Below are 23,114 nucleotides of genomic sequence, written 5' to 3'. Positions count from 1 at the left end.
TTATTCTGCAACCTCATTGTCGTTAGGAAACGATAGACAATAAATGATGAACACGAGATTTAACGTGGAAAACCCTCCTAAAGCAGGAGAAAAAAAACACAGGCATCAGCCATCAAAGTATTTTCACTATATCGGGATGAGGGTACAAAGCTGTATGGCGGCTTACAAAAGGTTTTATATATATATATATATATATATATGCGCTGAAACACTAAAATCTGTAGAGTCTGTAGGGTTCCGCTTCGCTCTGGTCCAAGCCTCCCGGCGACCGGCCGCCGTTCGCTCCATCGAAGTTAGCCTTTCTACTAAGTATTTAGATCATAACTCAACGACTGTTAGTCTCATTTCTATATATGAGAGACAATGACCGAACTCTAGTGTTTTTAGCAAGATAGTGCTATCCTATATTTCGATTCCAATGGATAATGAAAAATAAAAGGAGTGGGTCGACTTGAAACCAAAGCAAGAACAAAATCGGTAAAATTACAGAAAATAAATATGAGGAAAAATGATTTTATAAATTTGGAGTATGCGTGTGCTCACAGTCAGGGTTGCTTCTTGTAATTTTGATGTTTTTTCTATTGTTTTAAAGCAGATAAGAAAGCACAGCCTTATCGTTACAATGCAATGAAACAAGACATCTGTTAGACAAAAGCAAGTACGAGCAAATAAGCATATAGTCACAACGATAACCAACTCATACACGTGTAAAAGTACGTATTAAAAGTATAAAAGTATGTAAACATCGGCCACCATCTTTGTTCATCTAATAATAACTCAGTAAATTAGTTTAGTGACTGACTCAAAAAATTGTGCTTATCTAATTGTATTTTCGGCGACCCGGTAGAAAATGCCTTGATAGATTTTTCTTAAGAAATGTGCAAAGGAAATAGCCGCCAACAAATAAATAGGAAGAGAAAAATAGTAACCAAATGGAACTACATAAACATTAAACCTAACATTTCGCTCGTAATAGATCTAAACATCTCTTGCTCTTGTTTGAAATAAATTCATAGATCTAAACAACAGAAGGTCCTCATCCCCCTCATCATCAGTAGGAGTGCTATAGACAGAAAACTCGTTTGTTTGCTTATGATTATAAGCCAAAATTTGAAGTTGGAGACTTAAATTTGATGTTGCTTTTAGGGTTTTTGTCATCGTTAATTTATTTCCTAATATTTTTTTTTAGACCATCAAATATCTATATATATATATATAACTTTTATCTATAAATTATTTTTAAGCGTTAATAAGTTTTTCGTTTGTTGTTGTAAACAGCAGAACAACGATGCTAGATGATACCAAAGGATGGAGGCAGTGAACACCCTCCCGACACAGAAATTCGACTCACTCTAGCGGTGGGTTCATCGGTTCCCCGTCAAAAACCGCTGGTTTCTTATTTACTAATATACAGCCATCATAAATTAGTAAATTATATATAAATAAACTAGTATATTTATTATTACGTGACCACAAAATCAAAAAAATAATTATATTACGGTAACCCAATAAATTAATAATGCAAATCGCAAAAGAAAAAATTGAAAAACTAGTTCAATTCTAAAAGATCAGCCGGTTACTGAAAATGGCTGGTTCACCAAAAAAAGTTCAGTTCATCGGGTTTTTTCGGTTCAATTGCAAGGGCGGTCTTTGTACAGACCCGAACCGCCATGTTTTCTGATTATGGTTTGTTCTGGTTCAACCGCCGGTCCCGGTGATTTTTTTATGGTTTAGTCGTTTTTTTATTATGGTCACAAGTCCTTCTTTCCACCCATAGTTGGGAGGTTTTATGTATCTGAAATATTTTACCAGTGCTATAAGTGTGTTCTTTTGCTTGATAAAAGATAGAATATTATCCAAATTTTAATAGCTATTTAATAGTATAAACTATGAAATTAACTACTTATTAACGCCAGAAGTTAGACTTAGCCATTGGAGCGAAAAGCGGGAGAAAACAACCGAATCGGACAAGAATTGAAGCAATCCGACTAATTAGTTAAAAAGCGAATCGGATAAGGCTAATGGACATTGACTCGGATTGGGACATAAGTCTGATTGGGCCTAGAAACAATGTAGATAGATTAAAGAAGTGTATAGAATTTGTACAAAGCAATATCTGTAAATATTATAATTTGTTTTAGGCAGTTTCTTTAAATAGAGTCCGCGTGCAATAAATTAGGTAATAGATACGAATACGTATCCAATTCTAGTTAGTTTTAGGGGTATAAATACAATACCTCGTAGCTTGTAAGATCATCAACAATCATATGATCAATACAACTTTCGACAGGAGCGAGCTCTTGGCGCGAGGTTTGTCAGCTTCGCAATATGAATTCGTGATCGTCAACCCATCGGATCAGCTAGATAGAACTGTCTCGATTTAGTTCGATCTTCTATGTAGTTCATTTGACGGTTTATCTAAGACTTGTGTTATTTCGATCTATTTGTCAGCTTGGAATAGTAATTAGTTCTCGATCAAGCTTATGCTGATACTTTATCAAATTTGTTAATATAGGTTTCGCATGCCTGACTTTGTCTCGGTTTAGTCCGATCAATCTGGTTTGCCAAGTTTATGTTTACAGATTAGATCGAGTGTTTGTATAGTCTTTCGCTAGAGTTCGAGCCAGCTTTATCTCAAGTAATCCGTCAGTTTGATCTTTAAGTTCATAGATCGTCATATTTTCTGCAATTATATCGTTCTAAACTACATATTGTCTTAGTTTGGTAGTTAATTATCAGTATGTTGCAATTTTATGTTGACTTTATGTTTGATAATGTTTAAATCTGAACTGCCTTGGTTTAGCCCGATCTTATAGGTTTAGTGTGGATATGCATGTAATTATTTAATATTGTTATGCACTGATGATTACTCTAGTAATCCAGTTTTGCTATGTTTAATTTACACTCAACCCTATCGGTTGCTGTTGGCACGTGTGATATTACTAAATTGGTTCGATCGACTGGTTAATCTTCAAATTGTCTCAGTTAAGTCTGATCTTTCAAGAAAGACCAGTCGGTTGAATTATTGAGTTCTTATCATATTCATAATTCAATCGATGATGTATTTGTATATTACATATCATAAAATTTCTGCAAAGCCGATTATCTTAGTCCATCGCTGGGGTCCCGAAATGATATTGGCTATCTGGCTGATAGAACCTTTGGGTTTAGCAATTTATCCTTGTATTTTTCATATCTTGTCAGTTACAGAATCAAACTTACTGGTACGTCTAGTTTTCCTAAGAATTTAGGTCTTGTATTGAAGCGGTCTAAGAAAGTCTTCCAAGACTTCGTGTGTGACATGCCACTAGTTAAATTTTGACATCAACACTACTACAAACATAAAATCTATTCTACAAATGAGAGGTAAGGTAAGAAACTTTTATGTAGAAATTCTGAAGAAAATATATTGTTTAATAGTTTAATAAACCTTGCTGCAAAGTCGGTGGATAATCTAAGACAACAAGACCGCCATATATATGTCAAGGACATCCATATACGTGCATGTGTGTTGTGGTACTTTTTTTTAGATAAGGCAATTAATGAACCGTTGGTCTTTGCACAATTAAGAATGTCCACGAACACACCAGTAAATTGCTGAAAACTGCAACCAAAAACTATCGGTTTACCACAACTACTTCAAAACTGCAATAATAGTGTAGAATTTTGATCAAGGAGCTGCAAATTTAGTTGCTAATAAGTTTGGGACCACTTATCATGCACATATGCAACACTCACGTCGTTGGTTGATATAGAAACATGAAAAACAAATTGTCAGCATAAATAGGCTAATATAGAAAATCACAGCGCTACAACCAAACTCAACAATTAATCAACACGTAAACTCGATTATTTTGCAGAAAAGAGGTGGTGTGGTTTTAGCCTCCGTGGCAAGGCTTTCAATTACAATGATCAGTAAATCTCAAGCACCAATTCTTCGACACAATGCCTTGAAGAGGCAATCAGAAAAAGAAACGTAACGCCTATTGCAACCGCAACAGTCCAACGTACTCCCTACAATTGTTTTTTTAATTAACACAATTGAATTTTAAATTTAAGTTTAGCCTCTCGTTTTGTTTATTTTTCTAAATGTATAAAATTATAAATCATACGTAAACTTACTTTAATAATAAATCAAATCATATATAATAAAATAATCAATACTTATATAATATTTTTAAATTAAATGAAAGAGTAAACTTAGATCTAAAAATTAATGGTGTCAATTAAAGAAAACGAGTATATATATCAACCTCACATTCCTAGGGGCACATTTGTGTATTTAGTGGCCCTAATACACTGGAAAGGGCAAATTTGATGCAACGCACAATCGGGGTGCTGGAGAAGCTACGCATCGCAATCACCTCATTTGACACACACGAAGGATACATAGCCACAAACACGCATGGAATGGAAGCTATCGAGGAAGAAATGGAAGTCTCGCTTAATAGGAACCAACTTACAACACGCACGGTGCATGGCGACCGGCTGGCAGACCACACATGTTACAGTGTCGCATATATGCATGCCCTCGTTGTGCCGATGTGTTCTTGATCTGTTTTTAATCCATGACGTCATTAATTTTTTGGCACACATTTGTCCATTGATGATAAAAAAACTTGCATTATTATTTTTTTTGTTAAGCATAACCTATATTTTTACATATTCACGTAATTTTTTAAATAAAACAAACAGTCAAATGTACGTAAAAAATAAGGATACCCTCAAATAAAAGTAGGAAAGAGCACGTGAGAGAGGAAACAAAAGAATACAAAAGTATTAATAATTATAGAATAAACTTCAAAAAAGAACCCTATGTTCAAAGCATATGTAACACTAAACAACATGATTTAGTTTCATTTTCACATAACAACATGTTCACCACCCAAATAACAACAAACCGCATATTTAAGCTCTGTAGTAGACATAGGTAGGGATGAAAACGGATCAGATACGGACGGAAACTAGCTCTACCATATCCATTTTCATATTTTTTTCAGAATCGGAAACTCCGGATACGAAAACAGAATCAAATATTGTCGAATACAGAAACGGAACGAATACGGTAACGAATAATTACCAAAGTATAAAAACCCCTCAAACCGAGCTTCTAAAATCAACGAAGAGATATAGCGCTTCAAAAATCAACAAAGGCTACATATTTATCATCGCTTCCGGCGCCATTAGCAGCATTGTACCACATAGCTCCGTCATTGGACCAGCTGGAGAGCTTGCGGTGAAACTCAATCGAAGCGCAGGGACATGGAAGCAGGGTGGCAGCAGCAATGACAACGAAGGTCGAGAAGATCAGCTGGAACTTGGAAGCCATGGCTGCTATTGCTCACTGAGAGCTGCTCAGCTAAACTTCTCGCGGTCTCGTCCAGTCGCCCTCTCGTCCCTTGGTCTTGCCCTCTCGGTCTTAGCCGCACCGCACGCCCCTAGCCACACTGCACGCACGCACACGGTAAAAAGTTGGCATATGTGCGCTGCGGATATCCGGTAAAAAGTTCCGGATAGTTTCCAGCCGTTTCCGCTATCCGCCGGATAAAAGCGCTACTGTATCTGAATCCGTATCCGATAAAAGATATCCGAATTCGAATCCGAATCCGAGAAAATCCTAAAAGAATCCGAACCGAAGCTATCCGGATTCGAAAACAGGTCCAGAACTCGGAAACTATCCATACCACTCTCATCCGTAGACATAGTTAATCCATGCCAACCCAAGCCGCTCTGCCAGGACTTGTGTTATCATCTTCTGAAAGTATATGGTGGAGTTCCAGTGGTACATATGCTGATTATGGAAGACAAGAGCACATCATATCCTGACAGAGGGGCCTAGGCTGACATGGACTATCGATCTATCCCTCTATTTGGAGTGTAAACATGTGATTATGTGAAAAAGAAACTAAAACATGTGGATTAGTGCTACATATGCCCATGAACATGAGTTTTTGTAAAATTTACTCATAATTGATATAATAGTATCGCAACAATGAGTTTTTTTTTTATTACACTCAATGAGGTTTTCTGGAATAGCATAAACTGAATGAAAATATATTCTCTCTTCCCTTGAATTTAGCATAACACAAATTGGCAAATTTTATTGAAAAGACAAAATCAAAGAAATTCATGAATGTTAAAGAAACATTTCAAAGCTCAAGATGAATGAAAATATTTTGTTTTCCTACATTTCATTTAAAAATCATTTATTGATTTTTTTTATCTGAGAAGACAAAAAAAACCAATGATATTCATGAAACTTTAGTTTCGAAGATCAGAGATGCCAATGGTATGGGACAAAAAACAAGAAACCTCCCCTTTATCTTATATTTTTAAAAATAAATCATAAACAACTTATTTTTAAATAAGGACCTTTCAATGCGTCGGACTCAAATTAACAAGCAAACTCACCCTTCCATGTAAGCTATTCCAAAAATATCATTAGTTACGACACAAGGATGAATTCGATTGAGAATACTAGTACTACTATTTTCAGCATTATTATTAGAGAGTAATAAATTACACTTAAACCGGGTTATATTAAAATAAGTTTTACTTAACAAAAGGTTACATGATTAAAATTACAAAAGCTACGTCAACAAAATTCGAACAAAACTTGGAACCTAGAGCAAAGCTAATTAATAGTATTTTGGTATACCCTTCTGGTGCAAAGTACTGCAAGACACTGTTTATTTAGTATACTCCCTCCGTTCCAAAATAAACCAATTTTTCATTTTTTACTTACAATTTTTGACTTTTCGTCTTATTCAAATTTTTTTGTGATTGATATTTTTGTTTTTATTAGATGATAAATCATGAATTATATTTTACATGTAACTAATTTTTTCTAATTTTCTGAAAATTTTTCAAATAAAATGGATGGTCAAATGTTGGACGCGGAAACCGGAGAATTGGTTTTTTTTTTGACAAAGGGAGTAAAATACAATAATTTACTCTATGATACTCCTACTAGAAAAATGGCCACCGGTTGATAATTAAACACCACATGCTCATCTTAATTTGGTTTGTTTCGCCTGCGCTTCCGAACCAGAACCCATCCGGCCGCCACAGAATGCATCCCGGCCACTCGGCCGCTATATAAACCCGTCCCTCTCCTCCACCTCCTCCTCACACCCCCTCCCTCTCTCTCTCTCTCTCCTCCATTGTTGCTGCATTGTCTCGATCTGCTTGAGGTTTAATTACCTTATTACGTGCTAGCTAGCTAGTTTGCTGGGTAGGAGATGAACCACTCCGTGTCGGACCGGAGCTTCATCATCGACAGCGACGACGAGGACGACGCCGGCGTCGAGGATGGCAAGCGCCGCGGCGGCGGCGGCGGCGGCGGCGATGAGTCGGACAACGGGTCGGACTACTCGTCGTCGTGCGGCAGCCCACGGGTCACCGTCGCCGCCGCCGCCGGCGGGAGCCAGCCCAGCTCCTACACCCAGCAGTGGCCGCAGAGCTACAGGTCCGTAGCCGCTACAAACTCCTTTTTCCGGTGCCACGCGTCACCAAAGTCTAAACTTTTTTTTTTGCGTGTCAAATAAGTTCAGTTTTTTCCTGTCTTTTCTCGATAGTTCAGCGTGCCATCGCGTACTAATCACTATTGTTACTATTTTTTATTTAAATGCCCTTTTTACATTGCAACATTCTTCTGTAGGTAGATTGCCAAGATTTGTGGTAATTGGCGGTGTACGTAGTCCAGGGGTGATTAAAAAATAAGTATATTTGGAAATAAAAAGTTACTTATATATAAAAAATTTATATACATATTTTTAACGATCTAAAAAGATAAGCTTAATTTTACATTAAATATTTAAATTTTGGCTTATATAAAAAAAACCTAAGCGAAAATAGGATGAGTTTAGCGCATAGTACCAGACTACCAGTCAATTATATCTGGGGCTAAGGAAGAAAAGAGAGTGATGGAGCAGATATGGGTTTTGAGTATACCTGTACCCCAAATATTTCAGTGAATGCCTACATATATATGTTTTGTTTTTGAGTTACAGCAGCTACAATTGATTCCTGAATGGCATAATAGCAAAAAAAAACAGCTGTAATTAATTTCTTACTATAATTTGTATTTTTAACATAACCAATGTCATTTAGCTTCTACAAAGACCTTTTGTTTTCTCATGTAATCATCTTCGAAATTCTAGGTCCGACACGTGCTTAAACAGAAGTTTGATAGGTTTGGTAGATAATGAACATTTCGTACCTAGAAGAAAGGAAAAATGTAAGTTTATTTTTGATAAAGAGAACACATATTCATAAAAAGAAAGTTCATTATATTCAGAAGCTTTCTGATCCTGATAAGCCAGAATATTCAGGATGGGGTTGGCGTTTGGGGTGTGAGGACACGTGTTGACGAACCTGTAGCTGGACTGCAGTATCCATTGACATGTGGGCCCCACGATGGCGACGTGTCACGAGTAGAGCTTCGTGTGGATGCTAGGTGTCACTGTACATGTGGTCCCGGTGCATTGGTGGCTTGCAGACGTGGCAGCTTCAGTTGGTCCCCATGTGTTCTTCCAAAATAATTTTGTCTCGGAGAAGGACTAATAGCTGAGTACAAACTTCAAATGAGAGAGAATCACTGACAATCTGAATATTCAGATCAATATGATCAGCGCCTTTCCATACTTTTTAGTGTTTTCCATAGCAGACGAATCACAGGGACAAATTTTCAAAATAAAAATCAAATCGAATTTTCTTTTCCCAGAGTTGATTACTACCGAGGCACAAGTAAATCCGAAATTTCCGACCATAATTCAAATCGATTTTTTCTTCAAATTATATTTTTCTTCTGTATTTGCAGAAATTTTCATAACACTCGAACAAAACCTGGACTTTCTTTTACCAGAGTTGCTTCCTACCAAGGGACATGTAAATCCGAAATGCCAGACCGTAATTTCAAACCATTCTTCTGCTGATACGAACATGATCAAACCTGACCAACCAAATTTAATTCATCACCAAATGTTCATATTCAGTGACCATCACTGCTCAATATCAGTTCAATGTGCAATTTTGAATGACAATAAACCCATTCTACATCTTTGCATGAACAGGCAGTCGATTGACATGTACAGTAGCGTCCAGTCGCCGAACCTGAGCTTCCTGGGCACTCCGACGCTGAGCAGGCTGTCCAACTCTTTCCTGACGGCCTCATTCCGGGGCAAGCCGCCGGAGATCATCTCCGGCCTCATCAAGCCGCTGCTTCCGACGACGGCAGCCGACGGTGGCGGCGGCGACGAAGGCGACGGCCGGCAACAGCACCATGAGGATGGCAGGAAGAGCTCGCAGTACCTCCTGCCGCCGAGGAGGCCGTCGTCTCTGCACAAGATCCCCGAGGACCAGAAGCCGTTGGTGGTTGGCCACCACGAGGTTGGGCCCTACCGGCAGTGTACCTACACTCAGGGTGTCATGAACGGTACGTTTTGGATTATAATTGAGAAGAAATTTTACGCTTCTTAAGAAAATATTGGAACATAGGAGGAACTAAGTATATGGAGTACCAATTTTTATACTCGAAAATATGTTATCTTCTTAAAAATTATAAATTTAGCTGATTTAAAATTTTAGAATTTGGTTTAACAAATAATTTCAGGGGTTTTATTGATTCAGTGCAATTTTTTTTATGATAGCTAAGAAGGCATCCTAAAATTATTCTTAAAATCAATATTTATAATTCTATATCGCTTTGATTGTAGTCTACAGCACGATTAAGCGCTATGATGCTATCTGGCGAAAAATATATTTCGTAATAAAGGTCTCGATTCCTAGTTTCTGTGTGTTTTTTCTCTATTCCTGTGTTATTTTGTATTTCTTCTGTTGCTCTCCCTAGAGAGGTAGAGGCTCTTCAGTCTGGCCTTGATACATGTCAACTAAATTATTAGTACAACAGTAATAGTCTACAGAACACCATTTGCTACTTTCCCTGTATTTGATGTGTAAAATTATTAGTCTAGATTCTCTCCGAGAAAATAAATTCTTGGGCTAGATCATATCATATTCAATTATTCAATTATCCATTGGACCTGGTCGGGTAATCTTCAAATTGAAAATAATGCCCATGTACTTATATTCTGCTCAGATCATTTCACTCATGTATGTAGTTAGCACTGGTCATGTAACACCATACCTCACGAATAGTTGTCAGTCAAATGCTTCAAGGATCATATGAACTTTGGATTCTTCACTAGATTCATCCATTTGACATGACAGGCCCACAGATTGAGCACTCATCTTCTTGGCCTCTATATCAAACAGAGAGTATGTAGCATATGCAACTCACATGGCTGATGAATGATCAGTACATTCATGTGACAGGAACATGGACAATTGGGCTATAATTGTACCAGCAATTAAGATCTGTCTGTGTCCAACAGAAAGAGAAACCTTGTCCAGATCTAATGATGCATGTACTGAGTGTCATTTTTGCAAATCTCCCAATTAAAATACTGAAACTTAGTGCCTAGAGAGCATCTGTATCCGGATCCATTGTATCATAAGATGTTTCTATCAGTCTATCTGTAGTTATTGTCAGACATTCCATCATAACAATTGTTTGATCGGTACGATGGCGATCAGAGGGCCCATGGTTGTCTAAGTTCGTAAGTGCACCAAACACGTCAAGTGCACAGAAATATCATGTGGCATGTTTATGCATTTAGAGATTTGTTCAAGTTATTAGAACAACTCTACAGTTCTTCACTTCAATTTTTACTATTTACTTGGCGTGAATTCTTACATAGCGTGGATAAGCCTCACATCCATACAATACATTCTTTATGACTTAGATTAATTTAGACCATTAGATAGCGTTCCATTGACTTTCAGAGTTCAAGTGCACTTAAATCCTACCCTGTGCTTAGCAATTTCAAACTAAATTTCACTAAATCTCAGATCATCGCTTATATTTCTTACATGACAATACAATTTAACTACTTCATTCGTTTCTTGAGATTTCCAAGACTGTAATCTGCAGTAGAAATTGAATCTTATGTAGTACTTGGCTACTTGCATCCTCAATTCATCTGTTACACTTCAGTTCCTGCAATATGTAGGTCTGTATGGAAACATCAATTACTTTGTCAAACATCTACAATGTCATCACAGCAATATGATTATGTTTGAACACAATATACTTTAGCTCAATGCTGTCATATGCAGGAGTAAATGTCCTGTGTGGTGTGGGGATCCTATCAACGCCTTATGCTGTCAAGCAAGGTGGCTGGCTTGGGCTGACTATACTGGCTCTGATGGCTGTGTTGGCATGGTACACTGGCATCCTGCTCAAACGCTGCCTGGACAGCAAAGAAGGCCTTGAGACCTACCCAGACATCGGCCATGCAGCCTTTGGCACCACTGGTCGCATCGTCATCTCGGTAATCTGCCACGTTGATCTGTTTTCAGTGTGTCGTTTGACAGAGGATGATTCTGTGCTAACTCTTCTTTTCTTATGCCTTTGCACCCTGCAGATAATTCTGTACATGGAACTGTATGTAAGTACTTTTGAACACAAATCAGTCTAGTTGTGTTAGTTTCGAAATTGCTGTAAGAACATAGCTATGCCAAATAGATCACTAATGTGATTTGCAGAAGAGTAGAATAGATTATTAGATGTTTTTATATGTTGTTGAGTTCAGTGGATCAATTTGGTTTCACTGAAAAAGTAGTCAAGAAATTATTCTAGTGAGGATATAATAAAAGCAGTAAAAGTTTTCTACTAACAAAATACCTGAACTCGGTGTTAATACTGAACAACTTTTTCCATAAAGCATTTCACAAAAACAGATGCATTCAATCATTCTGTTTTATTTTGTAAAAAATATGGCTGCATATTTATTGGTCCTATTATTTTGATGCAGGCCTGTTGCATTGAGTATTTAATATTAGAGAGCGATAATTTGTCGAAATTGTTTCCGAATGCACACCTTACCATTGGGACCTTCACATTAAACGCACATGTCTTATTCGCAATCCTTACTACGCTGGTTGTCATGCCAACAACTTGGCTTTGCGACCTTAGCTGTCTAAGCTTCATTTCAGGTATCAACTCACTTGTTACCAAAATCATTTATTTCACCAAACATGTTTGCAAAAGTTGAACATTTTAGGCTTCAGGTGCACTGTCGTGCCCCGGATCGATCTCATCTTGTTCATTTTGTTGTAGCTGGAGGAGTGATTGCATCTATAGTCATTGTTGCTTGCCTGTTCTGGGTTGGACTTGTTGATCACATTGAGGCCAATGATGGAGGGACGGCACTGAATCTCCCAGGAATCCCCATTGCCATTGGGTTGTATGGCTACTGCTACTCAGGTCATGGAGTGTTCCCTAACATCTACACTTCCATGAAGAAACGCAGTCAGTTCCCCGCTGTTATTTTCTCCTGGTAATAACCCTGGAACATATGTTTGAGATCCATAAGTTCTTTCAAAAAGAGGGAATGTCAGGCCGGGTCACTTACAGTTTTCTTTTGTTTGCCAGCATTGCATTATCTACCTTTTTGTTCGCTGGTGCTGCAATTATGGGGTACATAATGTTTGGTGAATCAACAGAATCTCAGTTCACATTAAACTTGCCATCAAATCTGGTAGCTTCCAAGATTGCCGTCTGGACAACGGTATTGTTCTTGTCTAAACCTCTAAATTAGAGGAAGCTATGAATGAATTACTTGTATTATTCTTTAGCGTTCTCTGTAACATCTGTTTCAGCTTCATAGTAGATGCTGTTATCAGGCATATTGTATTCTGCTGACAGTGTATACTGTGGGATTTTATTGCAGGTGACAAATCCAATAACAAAATATCCTTACTTTGTTATTTTATTCTTTATTACATCTATTTTCCCATGCTACTTCCTCTATTGCACACAATATGTAATCAGTTCATTACAAACTTATAGGGAGCCAGTTCAATTATGAGGCATGACAAAATTTTGAATTTGTTCTGTTGTAAAATAAAATATTCAAGTCAACTTGCTTGTAATGATGATTCATAGTTTGGATATCCTTAACAAATAACCACATATGCACTTACCATGACTCCTCTTTCCCTGAGTATGGAGGAGCTGCTACCTCCTAATCGGCAGACATACCCTAACATTGTCATGCTTAGATCAGCACTTGTGCTATCTTCCCTTATTGTGGCTCTCTCTGTTCCATTCTTTGGTAAGTCCTTTTCTTATGAATAAAAAATGACTGTCTCCTGTGTATTTACTAAGAACAACTATGAATTTTCTTAATTACTGTTCTGACTTACTAATTTAAGTGATGTTGTTGAACCTTTTCAGGACTTGTTATGTCACTAGTTGGGTCGTTCCTCACCATGTTTGTGGTGAGTTATCTTTCCTTCAGTTTTTTTTTTTGGGTTATTAGTTCTGCTGCTTATATCACTTTTATGTTTTAATATTTTAGGCATATATTCTACCATGTGCCTGCTTCTTGGCCATCCTCAGGAGAACAGTGACTTGGTATCAGGTACAAATAATTATTATTTTCCTCCAATTGTCACATACCTAAATTCAGAAAACCAGAATTTGCTATCGGGCACTAAAAATGTGATTTTCGCTAGAACATGTTAGACGTCTTTATCCATGGACATCCTAAAAATTGCATTTTTTTCACGGGACGCCACACATTATTTTATTCTTTTTTGTTGTTTTTGAGAAAGAATTTTCCTGAAAATGACCATTTCACCCTAGGACACACTGCACATCACATCCCTTCATTTTTGTTGTCATTGGGTTTGCGAAAGGTCATATCTCGTTTCAAAGGGAACGAAGCGCGTCCAACGACAAAGAAGTTTGGTTATACAGGCATGATGGTTATTTTGTGAAAATTCGAGAAATAATTTTCATGAAAATGACTATTTCACCTTAGGACATACTGCACATCACATCCCTTCTTTTTTGTTGCCATTGGGTTTGTGAAAGGTCACATCTCGTTTCAAAGGGAACGAAGCGTGTCCAACGGCAAAGAAGTTTGGTTATAGGGGCATAATGGTTATTTTGTGAAAATTCTGTCTTCGAAACAATTGAAAATAGTAAAATAATGATGTAGGTGGTGCCCTCTAGCAAACAAAATGACTTTCTTGCATTATACACGGGGCAAAGCCACGTTCTTATGGTGTCCTGCACCAAAGACCATATGTTTTTTTATGGTGCCATTTAGAAATTTTGCCATTGAAAGTTTACCTTGTAGCATTGATGAATATATGCAATAGATATATTATACTTTGCCATGAAGAGATGAATATATATATGTATATAGTACTCCCAATAATGGAACAATATGAGGATTATATGGATCTGATTTATAATTTAATCAAATATGCCTATTTCAAATAGTTCAAAGGTATTTGTTAAAGGCCACCTCTTAAGGAAAAGTAGAGCAATAGAAATTTATACACAGATCAATCCATAGTAATTTCTCTAAGAGGTTGGAGTGGATGTAAAATTTCTTTTGTTTTTTTCTCTACAACTCTTAGAAAAGGAAAATTTCTTTTGATTTCTTATACTTCATTTCTTCCTACCAAATGATAATTATATGATTATACCGAATGATATTTATAGAAATTATTCCATAGAAATCTAAATCCTATGTTTGTCCTCCCAAGAGAGTTTGAGAGTGAAGGAAATGGATGCAAAAGAAAATCGCGCAAAATGAGATGAGATATTAGCGAATGATTACCTTAACATGAAAATAGATTCACCATATTATCTAAAGTGAATTTTCCATAGATATTTTATAAAATGCACCATTTAGTGATTTGGAAAGTAGGTGTGCGGAAAGCGAGAGAGTTTTCCTCAGTTCGTACGTATTGCTGCCAAACAAAGCTAACAAGGCATCGGTATTCACAAATTCAATCTGGACTTTTTTTAAGTTGGAACTCATTACTGTTTGTTTTTTTTAACATGCAAGAACCAAATTCCCATAGTTTCAATATTGACGTTCATCTTTTCTGGAAATATGCCGTTTTATAAACATGAATACCATCACTTGCAGGTACTATTATGCGCGTTCATCATTGTTGTTGGGCTCTGCTGCGCGGGTGTGGGCACATACTCGTCTTTATCTAAGATAATCCAAAAGTACAAATGAATGCATGCTTTTCTAGCATCATTGTTTCAAGAGGAAATGTTTTCACCAAGTTTGATGTCGAGTTATATATATTAATATATAGTATGTAATCTCAAAGGTGTATTAGTTTGAGGTGCTTTGCATAAGGAGGACATGAAGGTGAACTCACCATTTTGTTTGTCCATGTGTAATTCTTGTTAGTCATAAGATTGGCGTATTCAATTTTGAAATTCTTGTATATCATTTTCTCCGGTAAATTAGAAGTTGGTATCAGTAATTATCCATTTGCTGGTTCAGCCCACTCTCTTGTAGAGAAGTAATTTGTCGGAGCGTAAGCTCCTCAAGCGGGGACTGTGGGACCCTGTTTTGAGTTCAGTTCAGGGGTGCGAGTTAAGGCCCGAGAGACTGTCATAGGGAGAGGATGAAAAACCAAGAGATTCGAGGAGGGTTGGGCCCCTCGGTGGACCAAAAGGAGTTATACAGGTTCAGCCCGTCGTGAGGCGTAATACACTACTCCTATCACTTTTATACTCAGAGAGTAAATGTTACAAGCTTATGTGAGAATGTTCTACTTGTCTTCCCTCTTCCTGTTGGTCAGGGCCTCCTTTTATACTGTAAGCGAATACCACAGGGGCCATGATCTTTCCCACCTGCGGCGGCGTGCAGAGGCCCATTTTTCTTGGGACCTGGCGGTCCGAATGGGAGGCCACTCCTCCTCTCACGCGGCGCAAGGAAGACAGGCCATCCCTCTAGTGATAGGGTTGTCACTGCACAGTCAGAAATAACTTGCCTCTCCTCGCTTTTTCTCAGGGAGGGGCGTGGATGGAGGCATGCGCCTGCACCCATATTCAATGCGGTGAGGCGTGCGCCTGCAGTTGTAGCTGCACTAAATACGGCATGGCATGCGCCAGGGGCCCTCCCATCGCCATAATGTGGTTGTTGGGCACTGAGGGCATGCCACATCCACATGCATGGCACTGCCCGCACACGCAGCCTCATGCCGAGGGGTCAGGGCGGCCCGACACCTCCAGCGCTTGGTCGTCCGGTAACCTCCCGGGCCTAATCCTCTGTGACACGCGGATTCTTGGGGCCCAACCCCCCCTTTCTAGGAACTTAGACATGTGGGCCCATAGAACCACGCGCCCCACATACATAGGGGATATCCTCGGGCCCATATCTCTGACGGTAGCCCCCGGCGTTGGTGGGGACCGCAGCTGGTGGCCGGGCGCCGCTAACGCCACATATCCTTGCCGATGGGCCGGCAAAATGCACACGGCCAACTTCCACAGAGGGGGCGATAGCCTTCTGCTGACTCACTCGCGGTGGGGGCCCTAGTGCTGCGAAGACCAGGATCTGCGTGGCGGTTTGTTAGGTAATTTATTGCGGCGTGACCCATGGTGTTCATGCACAATCATTACACTAGATTCCCATGGGAACTGAGGGGACGCACCCATCCGCGCGCGGTTACCACGGTGGCATGCCATGGTGGCGACCGTGCACGTGAAACGAGAAGGCGCGCCATTCGTGGGGGAAACCCCCACTTCGTGCATGGGAACGTGGCCTAATGGCGGGCCCGGGGATTGGACTCTTTGGAGCTCCGACGTGACGGGGGCCGGTGGCTCGACGGCGACGGTGCCGTCCACCGAGGCACTGGAGGAGGCGCTGCTTTAGCAGGAGGTTATCATCGACTCCCTGCAGCTAAAGCTCGACTCTGGCCCACCGATGATGGTCACCTCCGTCAAGCGCTTGCTGAACGCGATGCTGGCAATCAGGGTGCACCTCACTTGGGACGCTAAGGAGGGCAAGGACCTGGTGAGGGTTGAAAACAGGGCGAAGAGGTCATCGATAGACCTGGCGTGGCAGGTGGCTGACCGGATCCTGGTGAGCTACCAGGCACGCGATCCAGGCTTCGACCCTTACGTCCCTCTAGACGAGTTCCCCGCCTAGTTAGATTAGGCGGCTCTCGCTGCGATGAAGGATGCGGCGCGTGGTATTGTTGACAGCTTCTGCGGGATGACGCTAAAGTTCACCCTTGGCTTCTAGGAGTCTGAAGTCGATGAATCGGGTGGGCTGGAGGCCACCGGCAGCAGTGGAGATGGTGGTAAACATGAGTACCGCCGGTGGGAATCTAACCTCAACGATGCACCTGATGACCCCAGCAACACGCCCGGTGCCTAGTCCTTCTCCCTAGCCCTGAAACATATCTATTATGCTTTTATGTTTTTCTGTACTTACTTTTATTGCTGGACGACTTTGTTGCGTTGTGGCGGCCCATCGCGGTCACCCTTGCTATATTTAATCGCTTTTCCTGCCTTTGTTGTGTATAGTTGCTACGCTTTTGACATCTCTGTGTGGTCATCCAGAGGTAGGTCTGGGCCCGAACGCCCTGCCCGGCCCAGGGTTCGGTGCCTTTAGAGCCTTTGTAGGATAGATTATTAGCGATGCTAGCCGTCGAGGATGGCTCGACGGGGGGTTGGGGATGACGTGTTTCACTGTCCTTCTGAGCCCCCAGGCATCTGGCCATCCCAGGACACGGCTCACGTCTGAGTTCTATTTCGGTGACTCGTACAACTTAGGCTCGGGGGCGTGGCACGGACAGCACAATCAACTAGGCTGAAGGCACGCAACCAGAAAGGAATAAAAGGGGCACAACATTCACCAGTGACACAACAAAAGATAATATAATTGAAAGGAGATTAGAACACATGCATTTATGTATATGTTGGGAGCCCTCGGGCAACTTAGCACGCTCGACGGGGTGTAGTGGGTTGGTCCAAGCTCTTGGGTACATTACACTGTTGCGGCTTACAGGTAGAACTTGCGTAGGTGTGTTATGTTCCACGGGTTTGGCAACTTCGTGCCATCCTCCGTGGCCAGTTAGACTGTGCCAGGTTGGACCATCTCGATCACTCTGAAGGGGCCTTACCACATGGGGGATAGTTTGCTCAGAACTACGTGTTTTTGGACACAACACAGGACGAGATTGTTCATGATCGAGGCCGAACATTATGTTGGTAGTAGCGGCGTAGGTCCTGCTGGTATCAGGCCACATAGATTGTTGCGCGTCGCCATCTTTCCTCAAGGTGGTCGAGGTCATCGCGTCGCAGCTGATCTTGACCAACTTGCGTGTACATGGTGGCCTGGGGTGAGCCCAGTGCTAGCTTGGATGGGAGGACGGATTCTGCCCCGTACACCAGGAAGAAAGGGGTTTCTCCTGTTGCATAGCTGGGGATGGTCCGATTTGCCCAGAGCACCATTGGCAGCTCCTCGGTCCATGAGTCGTCGTGTTTTTTTAGAACGGTGTATGTCTGTGTCTTGAGGCCTTTCAGGATTTTGGCGTTTGCATGCTCCACTTGGCAATTTCTTTTGGGGTGAGCGAACGAGGCGAAGCAGAGCTTGATGCCCATGTCATAGTAGTCGCTGAATACCTCACTGGTGAACTGGGTGCAATGTCCGTAATGATACGGTTGGGTACCCTGAACTGAACGACTGAGTGCTGTTGTCACGCCCAGAAATTTACACCAAATTTCTAAACAATAGCATGTATTAAATCTCGGTCCAGGCATCAGCCCGAGTACACACTATGACAAATTAATACACAGTTCCACGTCTTAAAAACAAATAAAAACAATTATCTATCGAAATGCAGCGGAAAAGGACAACAAGACTAGACCATCTAATCTTCAGCTTCAGCTGGCGAAGACGGCTCCACACCACAGGCATTCTTGACGGCGGACGGAACCTCACTTCAACCTTCGGAACAACCTTCTTCTGACACAGGCTCTGGCACTTGCTCTGGTGGGGGAAAAATTAAGCAAGGCTGAGTACAAACCACCGTACTCAACAAGTAACACCCAAGAGAGGAGAATAATGAATGCAATAGGGTAACAAGGATAGGCTAAGGTTAAATTGCACAAAGCTACAGTAATTTAGCAAAACAGTAGATAAAATAAATTGAAATAAAAGTAAAGTAACAATTAAAATAATCATCCACTGTCCAACGTTACATCACGTTGCAACAGGCCCAAACCACTACCAACGCTACACCACATTGCGCAGGGTCAAACCAGTTCCAAGATTAATAAAATTATTAAAGGGGTTCAACTAATCCCAGTGAGTCTGTCAGTTCGCCCAATAACCGCGGGCACGGCTATTCGAATAGTTTTACTCTGCAGAGGTGTACAACTTTACCCACAAGACATGGCTGCCAAGCATGTTACCATGCCCCAACGTATCACCACGATACCTCAGTACGGAAACCATGATAAGACCTTTCACCTAACCCTCCCTAGACAATCGTACCACACTTCAGGTTTCACCCCCTCCTTTACACCAAGTCGGGCAGTCCCCTCTTGTGCCTTGGTAGATCCGGAAGCAGCAGAGGCTTTCGTTACACCACGATTGCCCGTCCATACTCCATCACGCCTACCCTTGCCTCGGTACGTCGAATAGGGACAAGCTAGATTACGAGTCTCACCGTTGTCCATTCTGGCTTGTGGTTAGTACGTGTAAGACCTTCAGGGTTTTCTGAGAACCGGTCCTTAATTGCCATGGGCACGACTCTCAAAACCATGCACCCACAGCCCACCATAAGCAATATTTTAGTTGTATTAATCCACAACGGGAAATTAATAATGATTACAACCATTAAAGGTCTATCAAAGTGTAACAGTAATTAAACAAGAATTGGTGAGCTAGTTGAACTAAGCATGGCTAAGCATTGCCTAACCCTAATTCTAGTCAAATTAACCCTGGGATGACAATAATAATAAATGGGGATCAACGGGTATATTGGTAAATTCCCAATAGATAAATACAATAAATAGATTTGCATAAAACAATGCATGTTTGAATGTAAAAGCGGGGGATTTTATAAACATAGGTTCAATATGATCAAAGAAGGGTGCCACTTGCCTTGCTTAGACCCACGAGGAACTTCGGCGACGACTTCGAGAACAAACGGCGCTGCGACGGGGTCAAAACCTACGACAAACAAGGCAAAACAAGAAAAACAGGCTATAAAACTACTGAAACAGAGAAAGAAACTATTTTTAATGGATTCTTGGCATTTTTCTGGATTTAATGAAACTTGAATGGACCTAAACGGAGACTAGATGAATTACTTATGAATTTTATAAGTTTTCTGGGTTTTTAAGCTAAACAGAAAAGTCCTAAATCAATTATTGCGCAATTAATGGGGCTGCTGACGTCAGCGAGGAGAGAGGAGGCTGACGGCTGACAGGTGGGGGCCACCTGTCGGTGAGAGAGAGGGGGAGTAGAGACTGACACGCGGGCCCGGGGAGGAGAGGAGAGAGAGAAGGGAGAGGGTGGCTGACGGGTGGACCCCGTTGGGAAGGGAGAGAGAGGGCAGGGTGTCCGGCTGGCATGTGGGTCCCACTAGCCGGCCACACAGAACAGAGAGGAGGGGGGGTACGGCTTCGGCCGGGCGGAGGAGGGCGGCGGCATCTGGCCCGGAGGGCGGCGGAGGACGGCGGAGGATGGCGGTTCCACGGCGGCGACGGCGAGGCGATGGAGGCGGTCCCGAGAGGGTGCGTCGGCGGCGGCAAACGGCGCGCGCACGCGACGGTGACACACCGGTCGACGACGGCGGCCGAAGTGAAAAAGAGGGAGGAAGAGAGAAAGGGAGAGGCTCACCGGTGATGAGAACGGCAGCAGCGGGTCGGCGTGGACGAGGCGGAGGTGACGTGCGGCTCGGAGCGGCGGTGTGCGACTGAATCGAGTGGCGGCGACATCGGCCGAGCGGCGCGACGTCGAGCAACCAAGGCGAGCCGTGGCGGCGAGGACGACCATCAATAGGAACGCCCCCAGGCGCGGCCGGCGGCGGCTCGGGGCAGCGTCGTGGAGGTGACGTCGAGGCGAGGGTAACGACGGGCGGAGGGGCGACGGTGATAGCGGAGGGTGGTGGACGGCGGTGCCGTCCGGCAGGGAGTTGGCGAGCGACAGCCCCAGGCAGCGCGGCGACGACGTGCGATGTGGCGGCGAGGGTCGGGGAGAAAGAGGAGAGGGGAGACCGGGGCGGCGCCGAGCATAGCCGGGGAGAGGAGAAGGAGCGGCGCGTGACGACGGCTTGGCGGCGTGGCGCGTGCGCGGGGACGCAGAGGAGGATGGAGGGGGAAACTGTGGCGACGACGGCCGGGAACTGGCGGCGGCGTCGGCGCAACGACGGCTTTGCGTCGCGCGGCGCGGAGGAGGTGGTTGTGCGGCACGGACGGGAAAAGCGGCACGGCTGTTGGGTCGGCGCAAGCAGAGTGGCGGGATCGGCGGCGACCGTTGCGAGCGACGGCGCGACCGGGGAAAAGCAGAGCGATGGTTGCATGTGGGGGGAGGTGGCGCGGTTAGGGGGCAGGCGGCCGGGCGAACGGTGGTTGGCGACGTCGACGCGACGGCAGCGGACGGTGGCGACGACCGACGGCGCGACGAGGGGCGGTGCTAAGGATCGGCGGTTAGGCGGGGACCGAGGAAGAGAGGAGGCACATGGCCGACGGCGGCAACGGCGCCCGACGACGACGGCGACGACGCGACCACCAACAACGGCGCGGGACGGAGGCCGGCGGCCGACAGCAGATGCGTCGCAGCGACACGACGGGGACGCCGGGCAGCTCGGGGAGGCAACAACGGCGCGACGAGCGCGGCGGTGCTACGAATGGCGGGAACGAGCGGCAAGCGAAGGGGCGACGGCAACGGAGGGGCGATGGCAACGCCCAAGGCACGCGCGCGCACGGCGGCGGCGGCGGCGGCCTCGGCGGCATCCTGCGGAGAGGAAATGAGGGGAGGAGGAGAGCGGAGAGGCTCACCGGCGATGGGAACGACGGCGACAGGTCGGCGAGGAGGCGGGACAGGTGGTGACGTCCGACGGCGTGACGGCGACGACCGGGCGATGGGATCGGGGTGGCGATGGCGAGGTCGGGAGCGGCGGCGACCGAGTGGCGAGAGGATGCGCGGGCGCTGGAGATGCCCGCCGGCGACGACCGGGGCGGTAGCAAGTCGGCGACGGCGAGGCGGAGGTGATGACGCGGCTGGACGGCGACGACGGCTGGCAGAGGGCGCAATCGCACGTCAGCGGCGAACGGCGGGGCACAGCGGCGGCTTGGTGGTGGAGGGGAAAACAGCGGCGACGCGCCGGCAGGGAGGGGATTTATAGTGTGGCGGCGCCGGCTAGGGCGGGACGGAGGTTGGAGACCGAGTCGGCGACGCGGCGAACTCGGCGACGGCGGTTGCGGTGGCGGAGCGGCGGGCGGAGGAGTCGGGGCGGCGGCGGACTCGGCTGGCGCGGCGCGGAGGCGGGGTTTCGGTCGCTGACAGGTGGGCCCCACCTGTCAGTGGCGCGAGGGAGGAGGGAGGCGGCGCGGACTCGCGGTCACGGGCGTGGCACGGGAGCTAGGCCGAGCGGCGGCCCAGGCGGAGGCGCGCGCGGAGAGGGGAGGCCGGAGCGGAAGGCCGGCTCGGCTGGGCCGGCCGGGCAGGGAGAGGTGGGTCGGCTCGGCTGGGACGGCCCGGGAAGGAGGAGAGGAAAAAGAAAAAGGAAAAAGAAAAGGAAGGGAGGAAAATTGGACTTCGGCCCAATTTGAGAAGGAAGGGAAAAAGAAAGGAAAAAGGAGGGAAAAAGGAAAACCCCACTTTTGCCGAATTTTAAATTAATTTGTTTGATCAAATTTTATACTTCTGCAATTTGAATTTAAATCCAGTTAGTCATTTAAAATGCTTCGGGACATTTTAGAACATCCGAAAAGCTTCCAATTAAATTAAATTAATTAATTACACTGAGTTTTCTCCTAAACTTTAATTAACAAATTATTTTTAATGCATTATTTAATTAATTCTTGGCTTGGGTAAAACTCAGGGCGTGACAGCTGTCAATTTGGGCGACATGATGTGCCTCGAGCCATTTGGTGAACTTGTCGATGGCGATGTAGAGGTACTTATAGCCCCCACGCGTCGGCTTGAACGAGCCCAAGATGTCCAGTGCCTAGACCGTGAAGGGCCATGGGAGCGGGATTGTCTGGA

General features: G+C 43.6%; 1 protein-coding gene across 1 annotated transcript; it reads left to right on the top strand.

Annotated features, from left to right (window-relative positions):
• Nucleotides 1-7,157: 7,157 nt before the first annotated feature.
• On the top strand, nucleotides 7,158-15,311 carry LOC102722568 (amino acid transporter AVT1C-like). Its single transcript, XM_040522889.1, has 12 exons — nucleotides 7,158-7,468; nucleotides 9,075-9,436; nucleotides 11,179-11,393; nucleotides 11,487-11,510; nucleotides 11,877-12,057; nucleotides 12,182-12,401; nucleotides 12,497-12,632; nucleotides 12,795-12,814; nucleotides 13,036-13,178; nucleotides 13,301-13,344; nucleotides 13,425-13,487; nucleotides 15,015-15,311. The coding sequence occupies exons 1-12, from the start codon at nucleotides 7,242-7,244 to the stop codon at nucleotides 15,108-15,110; spliced, it is 1,731 nt and encodes a 576-aa protein (XP_040378823.1). The 5' UTR covers nucleotides 7,158-7,241; the 3' UTR covers nucleotides 15,111-15,311.
• Nucleotides 15,312-23,114: the final 7,803 nt, after the last annotated feature.

Source organism: Oryza brachyantha, chromosome 4 (genome assembly GCF_000231095.2).
Source record: "Oryza brachyantha chromosome 4, ObraRS2, whole genome shotgun sequence".
Classification (NCBI taxonomy): Eukaryota; Viridiplantae; Streptophyta; class Magnoliopsida; order Poales; family Poaceae; genus Oryza; species Oryza brachyantha.
This window is presented reverse-complemented; position numbering and strand designations above follow the sequence as displayed.

Excerpts from the sequence above, each read along its gene's own strand:
- LOC102722568 (XM_040522889.1), top strand. The coding sequence starts at position 7,242 with ATGAACCACTCCGTGTCGGACCGGAGCTTCATCATCGACAGCGACGAC. Across the intron at positions 9,437-11,178 it reads CACTCAGGGTGTCATGAACG|GAGTAAATGTCCTGTGTGGT; the intron begins GTACGTTTTGGA and ends TGTCATATGCAG. Across the intron at positions 12,815-13,035 it reads GTGACAAATCCAATAACAAA|ATATGCACTTACCATGACTC; the intron begins ATATCCTTACTT and ends ACAAATAACCAC.